Consider the following 15,812-nt stretch of genomic DNA (forward strand, 5'->3'; position numbering starts at 1 on the left):
AAGAAAAGGCAAGGGTGCTAGGAAGAACGGGTCCAGGGTGCGGGCTCCTCTAATGGGCTGGATAGCTACATTCCAGGAGGGATAGTAGAGTATCTTTTTACTTTTCTAAAATGTGAGAATGGGTGTCTGGTGGGTAATTTCTTCCGCGGGTGTCTTTTCTGTGGGGAAGATAGGAATATGTGTATAAATGTTTGTTCTGTGTATATGACCTGATATGAATTAATTTAGGAATGGATTTTCCACTTAGAGGAGAGGGTAAAAGTAAGCCATAAAATGTGCAATAAAGATATGTTTACATTTAAACAAGAAAACTAGTGGGTGCTGCTAAATTATAAATAGTATGAGCACAGCATGTAAACCAAGAACATATTTAAGAAGTGCTGCATATATGTTAAATGCACTTGTTTAGTGTGGAAAAAGTTACTTGCCTGCTATTATCATTTTTCAGCTGCTTGTGTTATAGATTCATATGTGATCCTCCCAACAACCGTAATGCACACAATTAACAGAATAGTAAAAGGCTTCGCCTTCTTTAAGCACACAGGCATGTACTGCATTAGAGAGTAACTGCCTTACCAAAGGTTGTTATATTTGTGATTTCAAGGAATGTGAGCAACAAATGTTGCAAGCCAAAATTAAAATGCTTCAAAAGAAAAATAAGATGCAATAATCTGAACCCAACATCAGATGACAGTAGAGTATACAGCACTTGAATCTCCAACAAAATTAACCTGCAACCCTTATTTTACAGATAAATAGTTAATTCAGCAGGCTCCTCCGTTATGGCGGAGGAGCTTCACCCCGTTCTCAGCGAGTGCAGCAGGCACACACATCAATCAAATGGTAAAAAATACCATTTTATTTTGGTCACAGGCTCATTCTGTTACAACTTTAGGGGGCAGGACTGATTCGTGCAATTGCACTGTTACTGCAGCCCCTGCCAGTGTGCAGCCGGTCAGTCTGACATGCACACTTCAGCCTGCACAATCCCAGGGCTGAGAAACCGCCAAGGGATTGCAGCGACAGGCCCCCAGCTGCAAAATGTGTGCTGGGTTAGCCTGCTCCAAACCAATCCTGGAGCTGCTCTGCAGCTGCAGGATTGGTTGGAATCACGTTGTACTAGGGAGTCCTTCCCTTAACTGCTGCCTGCTGGAGTCACCGCCAAGGAGAGAGACACCGGATGTGGCTCCGTGCAATATATAAGGTGAGTTTTTGGGTCCTCGGGTCCCATCATATTTTAATGTTGCCCGTTGCCACTGAGTTAATTCCTTACTAGTTTTGTTGTTGAAGTGTCCGTTCAAGAAGATCTTCTTTTGAGCTGATGCCTATTGCAGACTGATAGGAAAATCCAATTAGATGTGTGGCTGCATTTCATGGACCTGGATTAGTAGAAGGACGGAAAGAACTGCAGCAATAGAATCTTATTTTAGATTGCTATAGTGAAGGTGAGGTTAGCTATGAGCAATAAAAGCTTTGATCCAGGTGCTTGTGCCTCACATTTTGTCTTTTTCAATGGGATTTCAGATGTATTTTTCAACTCGACAGGAAATTCTGGCCCGGCTGCAAGAACTTCTGGGCCGATGTGAGACTCTAGTGCATTTTCTTGAAGAGGAGCTTGTGGAGTGGATGCGTCGGCAACAGGAGGCCTGCATTGGAGCCCCAGTTGATGTCAGCCTGAACCTCCTGGAGAACTGGTAGGTGTCACCTTCTGAGAGCATCAGTGTGGGCCTTGGGTTGCATAGATGCTTCAACGTTTTACGTTCCTCTATTACGGGGGTGGATAGAGTAAGCAAGCCGCTCACTTGACCATTGAGAGAAAGTTCATGTGATAACATTTTCAGGGACAGGCAAAGTTCTGAGTAGGAATGAGGCATGTAAAGTCATTTCAGATAACCCCTTCACATGCACGGCCCCTGTATACAGCACAATATTTTTGTGATGACACCAACCATTTATTGGGTGCTATGGCGCCATTTTGTTATGCAAAACCCCCACCTCTCTTGCCACGCATGGCCACTGCAGCTGAGGCATAGCCCCATTTTGAAAAGCCAGTGGATAGATTTCAGTTTGTCCTTGTGCTGGTTCAAGGGTTTGATAACTCAGTTTATAAACCAAAGTGATAACTCAGTTTATAAACCAAAGTACTAAGAGGTCAGTGGTTATCTAAGGACGCACAGAATGTTATGTATGTGAGTTGTGATCTGAGGTCACAGCTTCGGCAGTTTGAAATCAACAGCCTTCCCGCTACAACTCTTGTCAAATATCTGTCTTGAGAGCATCCATCTCTCTCACTCATTTTCCCAACCTGGAAGCAAACATATAGGAGATATTTAGAATGCTCTCTACAGTCTATAGTTACATTTGTGTTTGTAAGCTTCTGAGTTGATGCTTTTTTGCAGGTTCACTGGGACAGTAGAGGCTTTCTTCCAACTCCGCCATCTGTTGAAGGACCTGGCAGATCTACCTGAGAAGGTGTCTTATGAGAATGATCCACTAAGAACGGGTGCAGTCATTCTGCAGCAGCGTGTCCATGAACTGCTGACCTGTCTTCTGAAACGGTAATGGGGAAGCGAAAGAGGGTTCTTGTACAATCGGGTGCATGTTAGGCCATTACAGTCAGCTCTAATCTACTATTTCCTATTCTCTCCTACACCCTTGATCCTGCCCTTTGCAGTCTGTCAGGGAGTAGTTTGATCACCCATACTCTTTAAATTGTTCCACTTGTTCCTGATATTACATAGTTAAGTGTCGGGATAATGTATTCTGGAGGAAAAAAAGGCTAAAAAACAAGCATTTGCTCAGCATCAAGCAGTAACATTTAGACTTTAAAGTCAATAGGATACAGTCTTTTTCTTGAATCTGGGTCAGTACTTCAAATACAGTTATCTGTAATCGGATAAAGAAGAGCCTAAAATCCAGGGGTTGTATTTTCATGGGAAATAGCAGAGTTCATACATGGGTGAACACCTAGATAAGAACCTGTAGCAAAACAAAATCAAAGTGTTTCCTAAAAGCACTATTTATCGGACATTAATCATATGCATAGATTGTTGAAGCCATGATGACATGTCCTTGGATGTTTTTCTGGACATCCCGAGTGTTTTCTACCCAGTGGACTTAACAACCCTGCAAACTCATTGGAGATATTCCAGTTCATTGTTCTAAGGCATCAGAGCTGTAATCTGACATCAGAGAGCACCGGAAGTGCACCACTCTTTGTGAAGATGACTACTGTTCCCTCTAATCAGGATATGAGACACGGTGGTGGCACCATTATCCATAGCCGCCCTGTCTTGCAGCCCTTGCAGGCCTTTTACCTCTGGCTTTATGGAGTAATACTCTACTAAATCCTGTAACTAGGGTTCTGATGATGTCCTGGATGTGCATGCAGATTGATGGTTTGTGTGTTGGTTTCCCGTGTATACCTGCATTGTTGAACTGTGCAATTCAGTGAACTCTGTTTGTGTTTGTTACTAGATGATGGTCTTGTTCATGTGAGGCTTCTAATGGACATTGAGTACTTGGTCCTACCCAGTCCTGCTCTGAAACCAAATGTTCCTGTGGATGGGATGCTATAACCCATAAAGAGCCCCTTTGATGTGGCCACAGAACCTCTTATAGAATGATACCTCTGTTTCCTGCTTCCATATTCGGGATAACTTTTATTTAAGAAATGGCCATCCCCCCGTTAGCTGTTCTACTTTTCTTGTGACCCAACCTAAACCAGTCTCTTGAGTGGTACCAGGACTACTTGACCTGGACAAAGTTGCAGACAGTTTGATTGGTTAGGCCTGGCCTATGCGGAGAAAAAGAATACTTCCTCCCTAGCCAGCACACTGATGGAGGAGAGACGTCTGAAGGACCAGAAGTTGGACTGTGATTTAATCCTATGCTTGAGAAGCTTGCGGTCGATGACTTGCTAGAAGCTGTGGTGAAATGAAGACCTACTGGGCTGCTGTATAAGTGGAGTGCCCTTGCCAACAGTGACTGACCGGCCTTTCGGAACAGGCACCTGGAAGAACCTGCATGAGTCTCTAACAGAGAACACCTAAAATACTGTCAGATTGATAGAAGGCAACACTAATTTACCTACATTACAGTACTGATGGAGAACGGTCTCTTTTCATTCTCCCTTCATGGAATTTTTAATGGGTACATCTACCCCTACATTCCTCATTCTTTGAATCTCTTTCTAGGTGCCGGACTGGTCTGGAAGAGTTTTCCACAGAAATAGCTCTCTAAGACTGCCAGGTGGTGCCATACGACTACAGCTGCAACTCTGCCACCTTGAAATGACCAGATTATAGCATGTTTGGTGCTTGCCGGAGCTCTTACATCAGTGAGGCAATTCCTCACAATGTCCTTGTTAGACTTAAATGAAATCTTCATGCGGTGTTTAAGCTCGGATAAAGTGAAATCCTTTGTATATGTTTAATAGCAATGTAATTCACATTTGACTAGAATCCTTCTACTTGGAATGTGCACTTTTATAAAGTTATTATGGGAGTTCCCAGGCTGAAGATAAGGGCATCCTTTCGTGATCAACCTTCAGTTGGTTGTGGGAATTTATTACAACACTTTTCATGTGTGGTAAGTATAATTTCTTGGCAAATTCTAATACATCTTAATATTTAAAAGCGTGGCCTAAAGTAGACATTGTACAAGACACCAGCCAACAAGAACACTGCACTTTAAAGCTATGCTACAACTATATGCCTAGAATTAGCCATAAGGTAATAGACACCCTTGGAAACCTAGTGAGTAGAGAATTGTCTCAGATACGATAAAAACAGAATCTACTATAAAAGAAAAAAGCATTCTTCACAAATTGGCTAACAACCATCAGGCCCCTTACACAATAGCAGACAAAGAGGATGCAGTGGTTGCAATGGATACTCAATATTAGAAACAGAAAGCCCTAGAACAATTAACCGATTAAACAATATACCTGAAATTGGAATCTGACTACAGTTGAATTCATAAATATTTTGAACCGGATTCTAGATGAATCTGAATAGATGAATTGGATTTATAGAAACTACGTGTTTCTACTACAAAAGCATTATAAAAGTATATAGATATGCCTTTTCTCCATAATCCATAAAGATGCAAGACATCTTCCTGTTTTGGCCATTGTACCCAACCTTGGGTCTATCGTTGAGACTACGGGCAAATACGTAGACTACTTGCAACCTATTGTACAAAACAACCATCTTACTTGAAAGATACTACCCAACTGCTCAGTAGTCTTTCAAAAGTTGATCTAGCACTAGAAAAGCATGCCGCCTTTTTCACATTAGATGTGAAAACACTTTATAAATCCTTTCCGCATTCAGATGAACTTGATCTTGTTGAATGGTTCTTTTAAGAAACACCATACCAGGAGCTCAACCAGTCTTTATGCTGTCTTGCTGCAGACCTCAGGTGTCTAACAGTTCAGTTACTCTGCTTGTCCTCTCACTCCTCATTGCACTCCAGCTGCTCTTAACTGTTATTTTTTCAGCTGCTGGTTTTGGCAGCATTCAGCCTTCCTTACCTTTGTTCAGGCAGCACTAGGTTAACAGACCCTTGCTGAACGGAAGCAGATGAGTACAAATACAAAAGCGGAGGATTGAGTCTTATGTTCCTCCATTAGACTGAATCCAGAGAATTTTTCTTCAGCAGTACTCCTGCGCATCGGTAGGTGGCGTCTGTCGACTTCGCGTTCATCGTTGGAGTCGTGTTCGCCGGAATGACTCCGCAGTATCTAGTTAGATGCCGCCCCTCTGTGCTGACGTCAGTTCTTTCTTTCTTTTTCCACGCCAGTCGGTGCAGATCCAGAGAGCGCAGTACTTCGAGTCACTTTTTGACTCTATTTTGGCGACTTTTGTTGACGTCTTTGAGTCGTTACGACTCTTGATGCGCAGGGATGTCATCTTGGCGGACCGGTTTCAAGGCTTGTGACTCCTGTCACAAGCTGATGTTGGTGACGGACCCCCATCTTGTGTGTCTCTGGTGCCTGGAGCGCGACCACAACTTGAAGTCATGCTCCGAATGTCGGGCCATGACCCGAAGTCTTTGCAAGAGTGGTCTTGAAAGTTTCTGGAGGCCCAGCAGTCAGCCCCGCAGGGCTCAAGGTCCCGGTCAAGAGGGAGGTCGTGGAACCGGTCGCGGAGCCATCACCAAAAGTGTTCGTCTTCGGGTAAGCCGCCGGTTGTGTCCCCAGCTAACGTTGACCCCGGCCTCCCCCTCAAGCTGGACCGATGTCGCCTGACGTCGGTACCGGTACCGGTACCGGTACCGACTGGTACTTTTGTACCCCTGTTCTCCCCTGGTGTTCCCTATCGCCCTGAGTGGCTACCATAGGAGGGTGAGGTAGACTGGGAGGGGTCTGTGGACCCTTTGGCAGACCAGTTGGAAGAACCGGACTGGAGAGAGGAGTTGGGTGAGGCCAGTGGTCTGGACATTTCCCCAGACCTTGGCAACCTTTCTCCCCCTACCGTGGCTACGGAGGATGGTGCGTCATACGCAGTGGTGTTGCGTAGGGTGACTGAGGCCTTAAACCTCGAACTTCCTACGGTGGCGGTTAGGACTAACCTCATGACCGAGGTGCTTCAACCGACAGCAGCCTCTTCTGAGCACCTGCTGCCATTCAATGAGGCCCTCACGTACATCCTTTTGGGCACTTGCTCCAAGCCCAACACAGGCGCACCTGTGGATAGGATGATTGCCCAACGCCACCGACCGGACCTTGCGACCCTATTTTACTCTCCCAACACCCCACCCCTGAGAGCTTCGTGGTCCAGGCCTTGCCTTCCAAGGGCTCATTCCCTGCCGCACCACCTGATAGGGAATCCAAGAAGCTGGACCATCTTGGGAAGACTTTTTTTTCTTCCCCCAGCTTAGGACTGCGGTCGGAGAACACTGCAATTCTCTTGGGTCGTTACTCCCACTCTGTGTGGGACACAGTCACGCAGGTGTTGCAACAGTGTCCGGAGATGGCCCGGCCCGTGCTCTGCTGTACTGGGGACGAAGGGAGAGAGACAGTGAAGTTCGCCATCTGATGAGGGCTGGACACCGCCGACTAGCTAGGCAGGACGATTTCAGCGTCAGTAGCCCTTAGACACTACGCCTGGCTTTTCGGGTGATGTCCAGCTACACTTTTGGACATGCCCTTTGATGGCCCTCGCATGTTCGGCGACAAGACAGAGAAAGTGCTCTATCGCTTTAAAGACTCCAGGGCTATGGCCAGATCCTTGGGCCTCGCTTCTACCTCTCGCCCTGCGCAGTCTGCTTTTCGCCCCTTTCGTGGCTACGAAATGGGTACCCTGCCACGTTCCACCAAGAGCCACAGGCCTGCGCAGCTGGGGACGTGGGACCCACCGTCATGGGTCAGGGAGCCAGCGGCCAGGCCAGTCCACCAGCGCCCTCTCTGCAGCAGCCTCCAAGCCCTCCTAGTCCGACCTTTCAGGGCCACCATTCGCCAGTGGGCGGCAGGATTCGCCATCACCTCCCCCACTTGCTCAACATCACGTCAGACAGGTGGGTTTTGCAGATAGGCCGAAGGGTCTAAACCCTCCCCTTCAAGACTATCCCTCCATCCATGCCACCTCAATTCCATTGCATGTCGGAGAATCAACTGGCCCTTCTCCAACAGGAAGTTACAGCTCTCTTGGTCAAGGGAGTCATTGAGCAAGTTCCTGCCACAGAAGTAAGTTGTGGTTGTTATTCTCACTACTTTCTGGTGCCCAAGCAGGACAAGGGCCTGCATCCTATCATGGATCTCAGGAACGTCACTGCTTTCTCCGGAAGGAGAAGTTCAAAATGTTGACATTGTCTCAGGTCCTGTCTGCCTTCTACCCTGGAGACTGGTTGGTAGCGTTGGACTTGCAGGATGCTTATTTTCACATCCCCGTCCTGCCCGCCCACAGGCGTCACCTACGGTTCATGGTAGGTCACAAGTACTATCAGTTTACCGTGCTCGCCTTTGCCCTTTCCAGCGCCCCTTGGGTGTTCAGGAAAGTGATGGTGGTGGTCGCAGCTCCTCTGCGCAGATCAAGGGTTCCAGTGTTCCCCTATCTCGATGACTGGCTGTTGAAGGTGGGCTCGCCCCTGGCTGTTGTCTCCCACCTCCATACTACGGCCGACCTCCTGAATTTGCTGGGGTTTACCATTAACGTGCCGAAGTCACACCTGATTCCCTCTCAGAAAGCTCCTTTTCATCGGAGTGGTTCTGGATACAGCACAGTTTCAGACTTATCCTCCCGAGCAGCGAGTCCGGGATATGCGGGCTATGATTCCGATCTTTCAGCCTTTATCCCGGGTTTTGGTCAGAATGACCCTGAGACTACTGGGCCTTATGGCCTCCTTCAATCCTGCTGGTGGACTATGCCTGGTGGCATATGCGGACTCTGCAGTGGGACCTGAAGTTCCAATGTGCACAGCATCAGGGGAATATTTCTGATTGTGTCCAGATCTCAGAGGGCACTGCACGCCAATTGCAGTGGTGGCTTACGAACCAGGATTGAGTCAACGACAGATCCCTCTCCCTTCCCCAACCAGAGTTCACAGTGGTGACAGATGCATCACTGCTGGGGTGGGGCGGCCACATAGGAGAGGCGGAGATCAGAGGCCTATGGTCTCCGGGTATTCCGGGCTCCACATCAACCTTCTGGAGCTTCGGGCGATCTGTCTTGCACTGAAGGCATTGCTTCCTTCCGTCAGAGGGAGAGTAGTGCAGGTGTTCACAGACAACACCACCGCCATGTGGTACTGCAACAAACGGGGCGTGCTGGGGTTGCAGACCCTATGTCAGGAGGCACTTCGTCTTTGGAAGTGGCTGGAACATCAGGGCATGTCCCTGGCAGTTCAACACCTGGCAGGTTCGCTGAACGCTAGGGCGGACGAACTCCGCCGCTGGCGCATTATAGATCACGAATGGCGTCTTCACTCGGAAGTCGTGCAAGGTCTCTTTTCAACGATGGGAAGAGCCTTGGTTACATCTATTCACCACCAAAGAGAATGCGCAATGTCAGCTGTTCTACGCATGGAATTTCCGAGCCGGCACTCGCTCGGCGACGCTTTTTGTCGCGAGTGGAGTTGTAGTCTTCTATACGCTTTTCCGCCTATACCACTTCTGCCCAGAGTGCTGAAGAAGATCAAGCGCGGCCGGGCCGAAGTCATTCTTGTGGCGCCGGATTGGGCACAAAGATTCTGGCATCCTGAGCTTCTACAACTGGCCATCGATCCTCCGATCAGACTGCTTCCGGGAGGATCTTCTGTCGGAGTAGGAGGGGACGTTCCTCCACCCAAACCTGTCCAGACTCCCCCTCCTTGCGTGGAGATTGACTGAGGGGCAACAGTTGACACCTTTTGACTTTCCTCCCGAAGTCTGTAACATTATATTGGCAGCCAGAAGTCCTTCCACCAAAATGGTATACGCCTGTAGATGGAACAAATTTGTGGCATGGTGCGCAGCAAAGCCTGTGGATCCCCTTTCTGTCCCCTTTTCAGAGGTTCTCCTCTTCATTCTTTCTTTGGCCCAGCAGGCCTCTGCTCTGGGCACTCTTAAAGGCTATCTTTCGGCCATTTCGGCCTTCCTTCGGTTGCCTAACCAGCCTTCTCTTTTCAAGTCTCCTATTGTAAATCGCTTCCTTAAGGGCTTAACTCACTTGTTTCCTCCAATTCCTTTCGTAATGCCCCAGTGGGACTTGAATCGTATGTGCGCTCCCTTCGAGCTGCTACATAACTGTCCTCAGACTTCTGACCCTTAAAACTGCCTTTCTGGTTGCCATCACCTCTGCTCGCAGGGTGAGTGAGCTTCAGGCTCTTTCATCTAAGCCTCCTTTCCTTGCTGTTCATCCGGACAAGGTTGTCCTTCGGACTCAACCTTCTTTTCTTCCCAAAGTGGTTACCTCGTTCCACATAAGACAGACCATAACTTTGCCCACCTTCTTTCTGCCCCTGCATCCTTCTAAAGAGGAAGAGAGGCTCCACCGCCTGGATCCAAAACGTGCGCTTTCATTCTATCAAAAAAATTCTGGGTGGATGACCAGCTCTTTGTTCAATCAATCAATCGGGGAATTGTAAGCGCGCTACTCACCCGTGAGGGTCTCAAGGTGCTGAGGGGGAGGAGGGTCCGCAGATCTTTTTAGCCGAAGAGCCAGGTCTTGAGGGTCTTCCTGAAGGTGTTCAGGGAGGGGGCGCATTTGATGTGTGCCGGTAGCTCGTTCCAGGTCTTGGCTGCCATGCTCTGGCTCTGTGGATGCCAGGAGTCTTGTTGGCTATGTGGGTGCCAAGAAAGTTCGGGACGTGCAAAAGGAACCATCTTCCGATGGGTCGTTCTTTGCATCAAACACTGCTATTCCTTCGCGGAAAAGGAACCTCCAGTGGTGTTGCCCGCCCATTCCACCAGGGCGACGGCAGCCACTACTGCTTTGGGACGTGGAGTCCCCCTTCATGGCATCTGGCAGGCAGGTATGTGGGCTTCATTGCACACGCTTACCAAACACTACTGCCTGGACAGCCAAGTCCGGAGAGATGGCTTCTTTGACAGTTCAGTTATCCAGGACTTTCTTGTGTGAACTTAGTTCGCAGATCCACCTCCGGGTTTGGTGATCCTGGGGTATCTATTCGAAGGTGAGGAATCCCTAACTAATTGTCTCTTTCAGAGGAACACGTTACTTACCTTCGGTAACGATATATATCACCGCCCCACCCATCCTCCCCATTCTGCGAACTGACTTCTAGGGTAAGGAACTTCCCTTCAGGGCCTTAGTTTTGTGCACCAGTGGTCAGTGTCTTGCATTGCTCTGCGCTTCTGGCGTAGAATGTTGTGTTAAGAACTGACGTCAGTGCGCAGGGTGGTGTCTAAGTGGATACCGCAACGTCATTTCCGGCGACCACAACGCCAATGACGAACGCTGAGTCGACCAACGCCACCTACCGACGCGCAGGGGTACTGCTGAAGAGAAATTCTCCGAAATTGTCATTCGCTGCATTATTTGTGTATTTTTCACCTGTATTGTCCTGCCTTGAGATCGTGTGCCCGTGTTTGTTGTTAATTGCTGCATTATTTATCTGTTTGTTTATACCCCTGCATTAGCTGCCTTGAGATCGTGTGCCCGTGTTTGTTGTTAATTGCTTCATTGTCTGTTTATTTTTGCTCCCTGCATTGGCATTTGTGTGGCTGCCCCGCGTAGTTATTTGGTCGGTTTCACCCGACCCGGTCGGCGCTTCCGCCCCAGCCGCCATTGCTGTTGTTGTTGTTGTTGTTGCCCAGAGCCCGCCCCCTCCACCACGCACCCGCCTCCCAGCTGCTCCTCCCTCGCCCCTCCCCCCTCCCACTTATGACAGATGCTCTTGCGTGCAGCGTTCACGCGCAGCGGTCGCGCCCCATGCGCGCCGATGGTGCGCCAAAGGTAAGCCCGTCTACGCCCGGACCGCGCCCAGCGCAAGACCCCCTGGCCCTTGTACCACCTACCCCACCCGGATTACATACGACGCCACCGCCCTCTTAGCCCTAAACCCCGGTCGTCTCCCCAACTGCGTCCAAGCCGCTCCTAGACACACCCATGGACCCTTCTCCTGCAACTCCTGCAAGTATGACGGCACCAAGACCAACTCCTCACCCACTAACACCAAACAGAGATCTGACACCAACGACCTAAAATGCATCCTGCTCAACACCTGCTCAGTCCACAGACACGCCATCGACCTTTGGAATCTACTAGACACCATCTCTCCGGACGTCGCCTTCCTAACAGAAACATGGATGAACGCCTCTTCTGCCCCAGACATCACCATTGCCATCCCGGAAGGCTACAAGATCATCCGTAAGGACCGCACCGACCAAACAGGAGGAGGCATCGCTATCGTCCATAAGAACTCCATCCGCATCTAAACCAGCTCAGACGTCAACCTTACCAGTGCCGAACACCTTCACTTCCAGATCCACACCGATCCCAAGACCACACTCAGAGGCACCCTCCTCTACCGACCACCAGGATCCCGTGCACAATTCACTGAAGACATCACTGATTTTATCACCCCACACGCCCTCCCCTCCGAGGAATACATTCTACTGGGAGACCTCAACCTTCACCTGGAAAAGAGCAATGACAGCAACGCCACCACCCTTCTGGATAATCTCGCCAACCTCGGACTCAAACAACTTGTCACTACCCCCACCCACATCGCAGGTCACATACTCGACCCTATCTTCACCTCCAGCAAACATGTCTCCTTCAGTCACACCACAACTCTACATTGGACGGACCACAGCTGCGTTCACTTTAGCTACAATAAGACCACAACTCACAACCATCCTCAACCTACTCTGCGAAGAAACTGGAACAAAATCACCATCGACCAGATCTCCTCATCGCTTCTTCAAAACCCCCCTGTCCACTCCTCAAACCCCGACCAAGCAGCCATTAACCTCACCCAATGGCTATCCAACAGCGCCGACATCCTAGCACCGTTGAAAAAACGCCAAATCAAGCTAGGCAGCAAGAACGCCTCCTGGTTCAACGACGATCTTAAGAAAGCTAAGAAACTCTGTCGCTCCCTCGAAAAGGCCTGGAAAAAAGACCCAAACACCAGCACCAGGGACGCCTTCAAAAACGCCACCCGCACACACCACCAACTAATCCGGTCTGCCAAGAAAGCCGCACTCAAAGACCGACTAGATAACAACGCCCACAACAGCAAGGAATTATTCAACATCGTCTCAAAGAGTTTACCAACCCCTCAGCCATCTCCAACGACATCACCCCCTCTCAAGCCCTCTGCAACTCCCTAGCTTCATTTTTCCACAACAAAATCGCAGACATCCACAACAGCTTCGACAACCGACCCGGAGACCAACCCACCCAACCCTCTGCAGGACCTTCACCCCCCTTGAACATCCTTAATGACTGGAACCCAATCTCCACTGAGGACACCATCCGCCTGATGAACTCCATCCACTCAGGATCCCCCACAGACCCATGCCCTCACCACATCTTCAACAAAGCAGACTCCATCATAGCACCACACCTCCGAGACGTCATCAACTGCTCCTTCAACTCCGCCACCTTCCCGGAAAGCTGGAAACATGCCGAACTCAGCGCCCTTCTGAAAAAACCCACAGCTGACCTCACCGAACTCAAAAACTACCGCCCCATCTCGCTCCTTCCATTCCCGGCCAAAGTCATCGAGAAGGCTGTCAACAACCAGCTCGCCGCATTCCTCGAAACCAACAAATCCCTCGACTCCTCACAGTCCGGCTTCCGAGCCAAACACAGCACTGAGACCGCCCTCATCGCAGCCACAGACGACATTCGAACTCTACTGGACAATGGAGACACAGTCGCCCTCATCCTCCTCGACCTCTCCGCAGCCTTCGACACAGTCTGTCATAGCACCCTATTACAGCGCCTCAGAAACATCGGAATCCAAGGAAAAGCACTGGATTGGATCACCTCGTTCCTCACCGGAAGAACCCAAAGAGTCCGCCTCCCACCATTCAAGTCTGAAGCCACTGAAGTCATCTGCGGCGTGCCACAAGGATCTTCACTCAGCCCCACCCTCTTCAACGTATACATGAGCCCCCTTGCGGTCATCGCACGCCAACACAACCTCAACATCATCTCATACGCTGATGACACTCAACTGATCCTATCACTCACCAAAGACCCGAACACGGCCAAAACCAACCTACATGAAGGATTGAAAGAAGTAGCCGAGTGGATGAAGCACAGCCGACTAAAACTGAACTCAGACAAAACAGAAGTCCTTATCCTAGGTACCTCCCCCTCCGCCTGGGATGACTCTTGGTGGCCAGAGGCCCTTGGAAAAGCACCCATCCCGACGGACCACACACGGAACCTGGGCGTCATCCTCGATTCTTCACTCTCCATGTACAGACAAGTCAACGCCGTTTCATCATCCTGCTTCAATATTCTTCGCATGCTCAAAAAAACATTTCGCTGGATCCCCACCAAAACTAGAAAAACTGTCACCCACGCTCTGGTCACGAGCCGCCTGGACTACGGAAACACCCTATACGCCGGTACCACCGCAAAACTCCAGAAAAAACTCCAACGCATTCAGAACGCTTCAGCCAGACTCATACTAGACATCCTGCGTAAAGACCACATCTCTGGTCACCTGAAAAACCTCCACTGGCTCCCCGTCAATAAAAGGATTACTTTCCGCCTCCTAACCCACGCTCACAAAGCACTCTACGAACTTGGACCCGATTGCCTTAAAACACGACTCTCCTACACCCCCTCCCGCCAGCTACGATCCTCCAACCAAGCCCTTGCTACTGTAGCTCGCATCAACAAAACCACCATGGGAGGTACATCCTTCTCCTACCTGGCAGCTAAAACCTGGAACTCACTTCCCACTCACATTCGCCTCACTCAGAACCACCTAGCATTCAGAAAGCAATTAAAACTTGGATATTCGACAAGTAATTCCCCCACCCTTCTTCAAGCGCCTTGAGACCCTCTGGGTATGTAGTGCGCTATATAAATCATTTGACTTGACTTGACTTGACTTGACAGATATATTGTTACTGAAGGTAAGTAACTTGTTTGTTTATTCATAATCACTTGTTAACAGTGGAAGGTGAGTACTTGCGTGACACCCTGTGATACTATTACACAGCCCCAGAAAGTCTCTACAGACCCAAACTGCTGCATAGAAGAGCTGAGTAGCATTTTTGGGTCTAAGCCTAGCTAACATTATCTTGGGATCATTCAGAAAGTTTGCCTGGGAATGCATTCCACCCGTTGCTTACGTTTTGCTTTGTGGTTTGTAACTCGCGTTTGCTTGTTTTCCATTTGCTGGCTTTATTTGTTTTAGGCTGCCCAGCTTGAGTTCATCCCTTCCAATGTCCAAACTCTATTTACTGTATTTTTCCACCAGTACTTAATTTCTGTGATCAGGCCTTTAAATCTTGTTCTAATCTTGTCACATTTTCTGTGCATTCAAAGATAGAAGTCAAATGTCAGCGTCTGTTTTCCACGGAGCTTGGTGTTTACTTTTCTTTCTCTGACTTCAAAATGAGAGGATTTATGTGACAATCTTGCTGGGTACTTGGGGTGTTCTGTACAAAGTAAAAAAAAAATTCTAGCGCAAAACAAATTTTAAATGGACTGGTAAGATATTTCAGAATATGGAAAGAACGAATGAAGTAATTTTTTTTAGTAATTCTGGAGTGTGTTGGAAACAAGTATTTGAATGTGATCAAAACAAATCAATACACTAGCTGATGACATTCCACACATTATTAATTATGTGCTGTATATTTTTATCAGTACAACTGTATGTCTGGGCAAATGTAATGGCTATTTCAAGTGAAAATGGGGCGTCTGTACTGGCAGGGTGCTACCACACCATGTTTACTCCACTTTACCCCATTCCACTCTACTCTGCACCACTCTACGCCACTGTACTCTACTCTGCACCACTTCTCACTAAGCCACGCCACGTCACTTCACTCTACACTACTTCACTCGACGCCTCTCTTCTCTAAACCACTCTACACCTCTGCACTTTACCCCACATCACTGTACTATGCACCTCTTCACTCTGTGCCAAGCCACTACCCTCCACACTGCATTCTATGCCACTTCACCCTACTCTGACTCTATGGCACTGGACTCTATGCAACTTCAATCCAGCCTGCACCACTCTATCCCACTGCACTCTACTCCACTCTATTGTAAGCCAGTGCACTCTGACACTGCACTCTACTCCACTTTACTCAAAACCAATACACTTTACACCAATCTACTCTGCACCACTGCACTCTACGCCATTATACTCTACACGGCAACACT

General features: G+C 48.7%; 1 protein-coding gene across 2 annotated transcripts in view; it reads left to right on the forward strand.

Moving 5' to 3' along the window:
* STAT2 (signal transducer and activator of transcription 2) overlaps positions 1-15,812 on the forward strand; it is a 534,553-nt gene that overhangs the window by 219,652 nt on the left and 299,089 nt on the right. Inside the window, exons 9-10 of one of the 2 annotated variants that reach the window (XM_086959626.1) lie at positions 1,546-1,694; positions 2,400-2,558. In XM_086959626.1, the coding sequence (XP_086815752.1) occupies positions 1,546-1,694; positions 2,400-2,558 (308 nt within the window). Of the gene's footprint in view, positions 1-1,524; positions 1,695-2,399; positions 2,559-15,812 lie in introns of both variants that reach the window. The other variant, XM_086959619.1, reaches the window with a different exon arrangement.

Source organism: Lissotriton vulgaris, chromosome 1_1, assembly GCF_964263255.1.
Source record: "Lissotriton vulgaris chromosome 1_1, aLisVul1.2, whole genome shotgun sequence".
NCBI classification, from domain to species: domain Eukaryota; kingdom Metazoa; phylum Chordata; class Amphibia; order Caudata; family Salamandridae; genus Lissotriton; species Lissotriton vulgaris.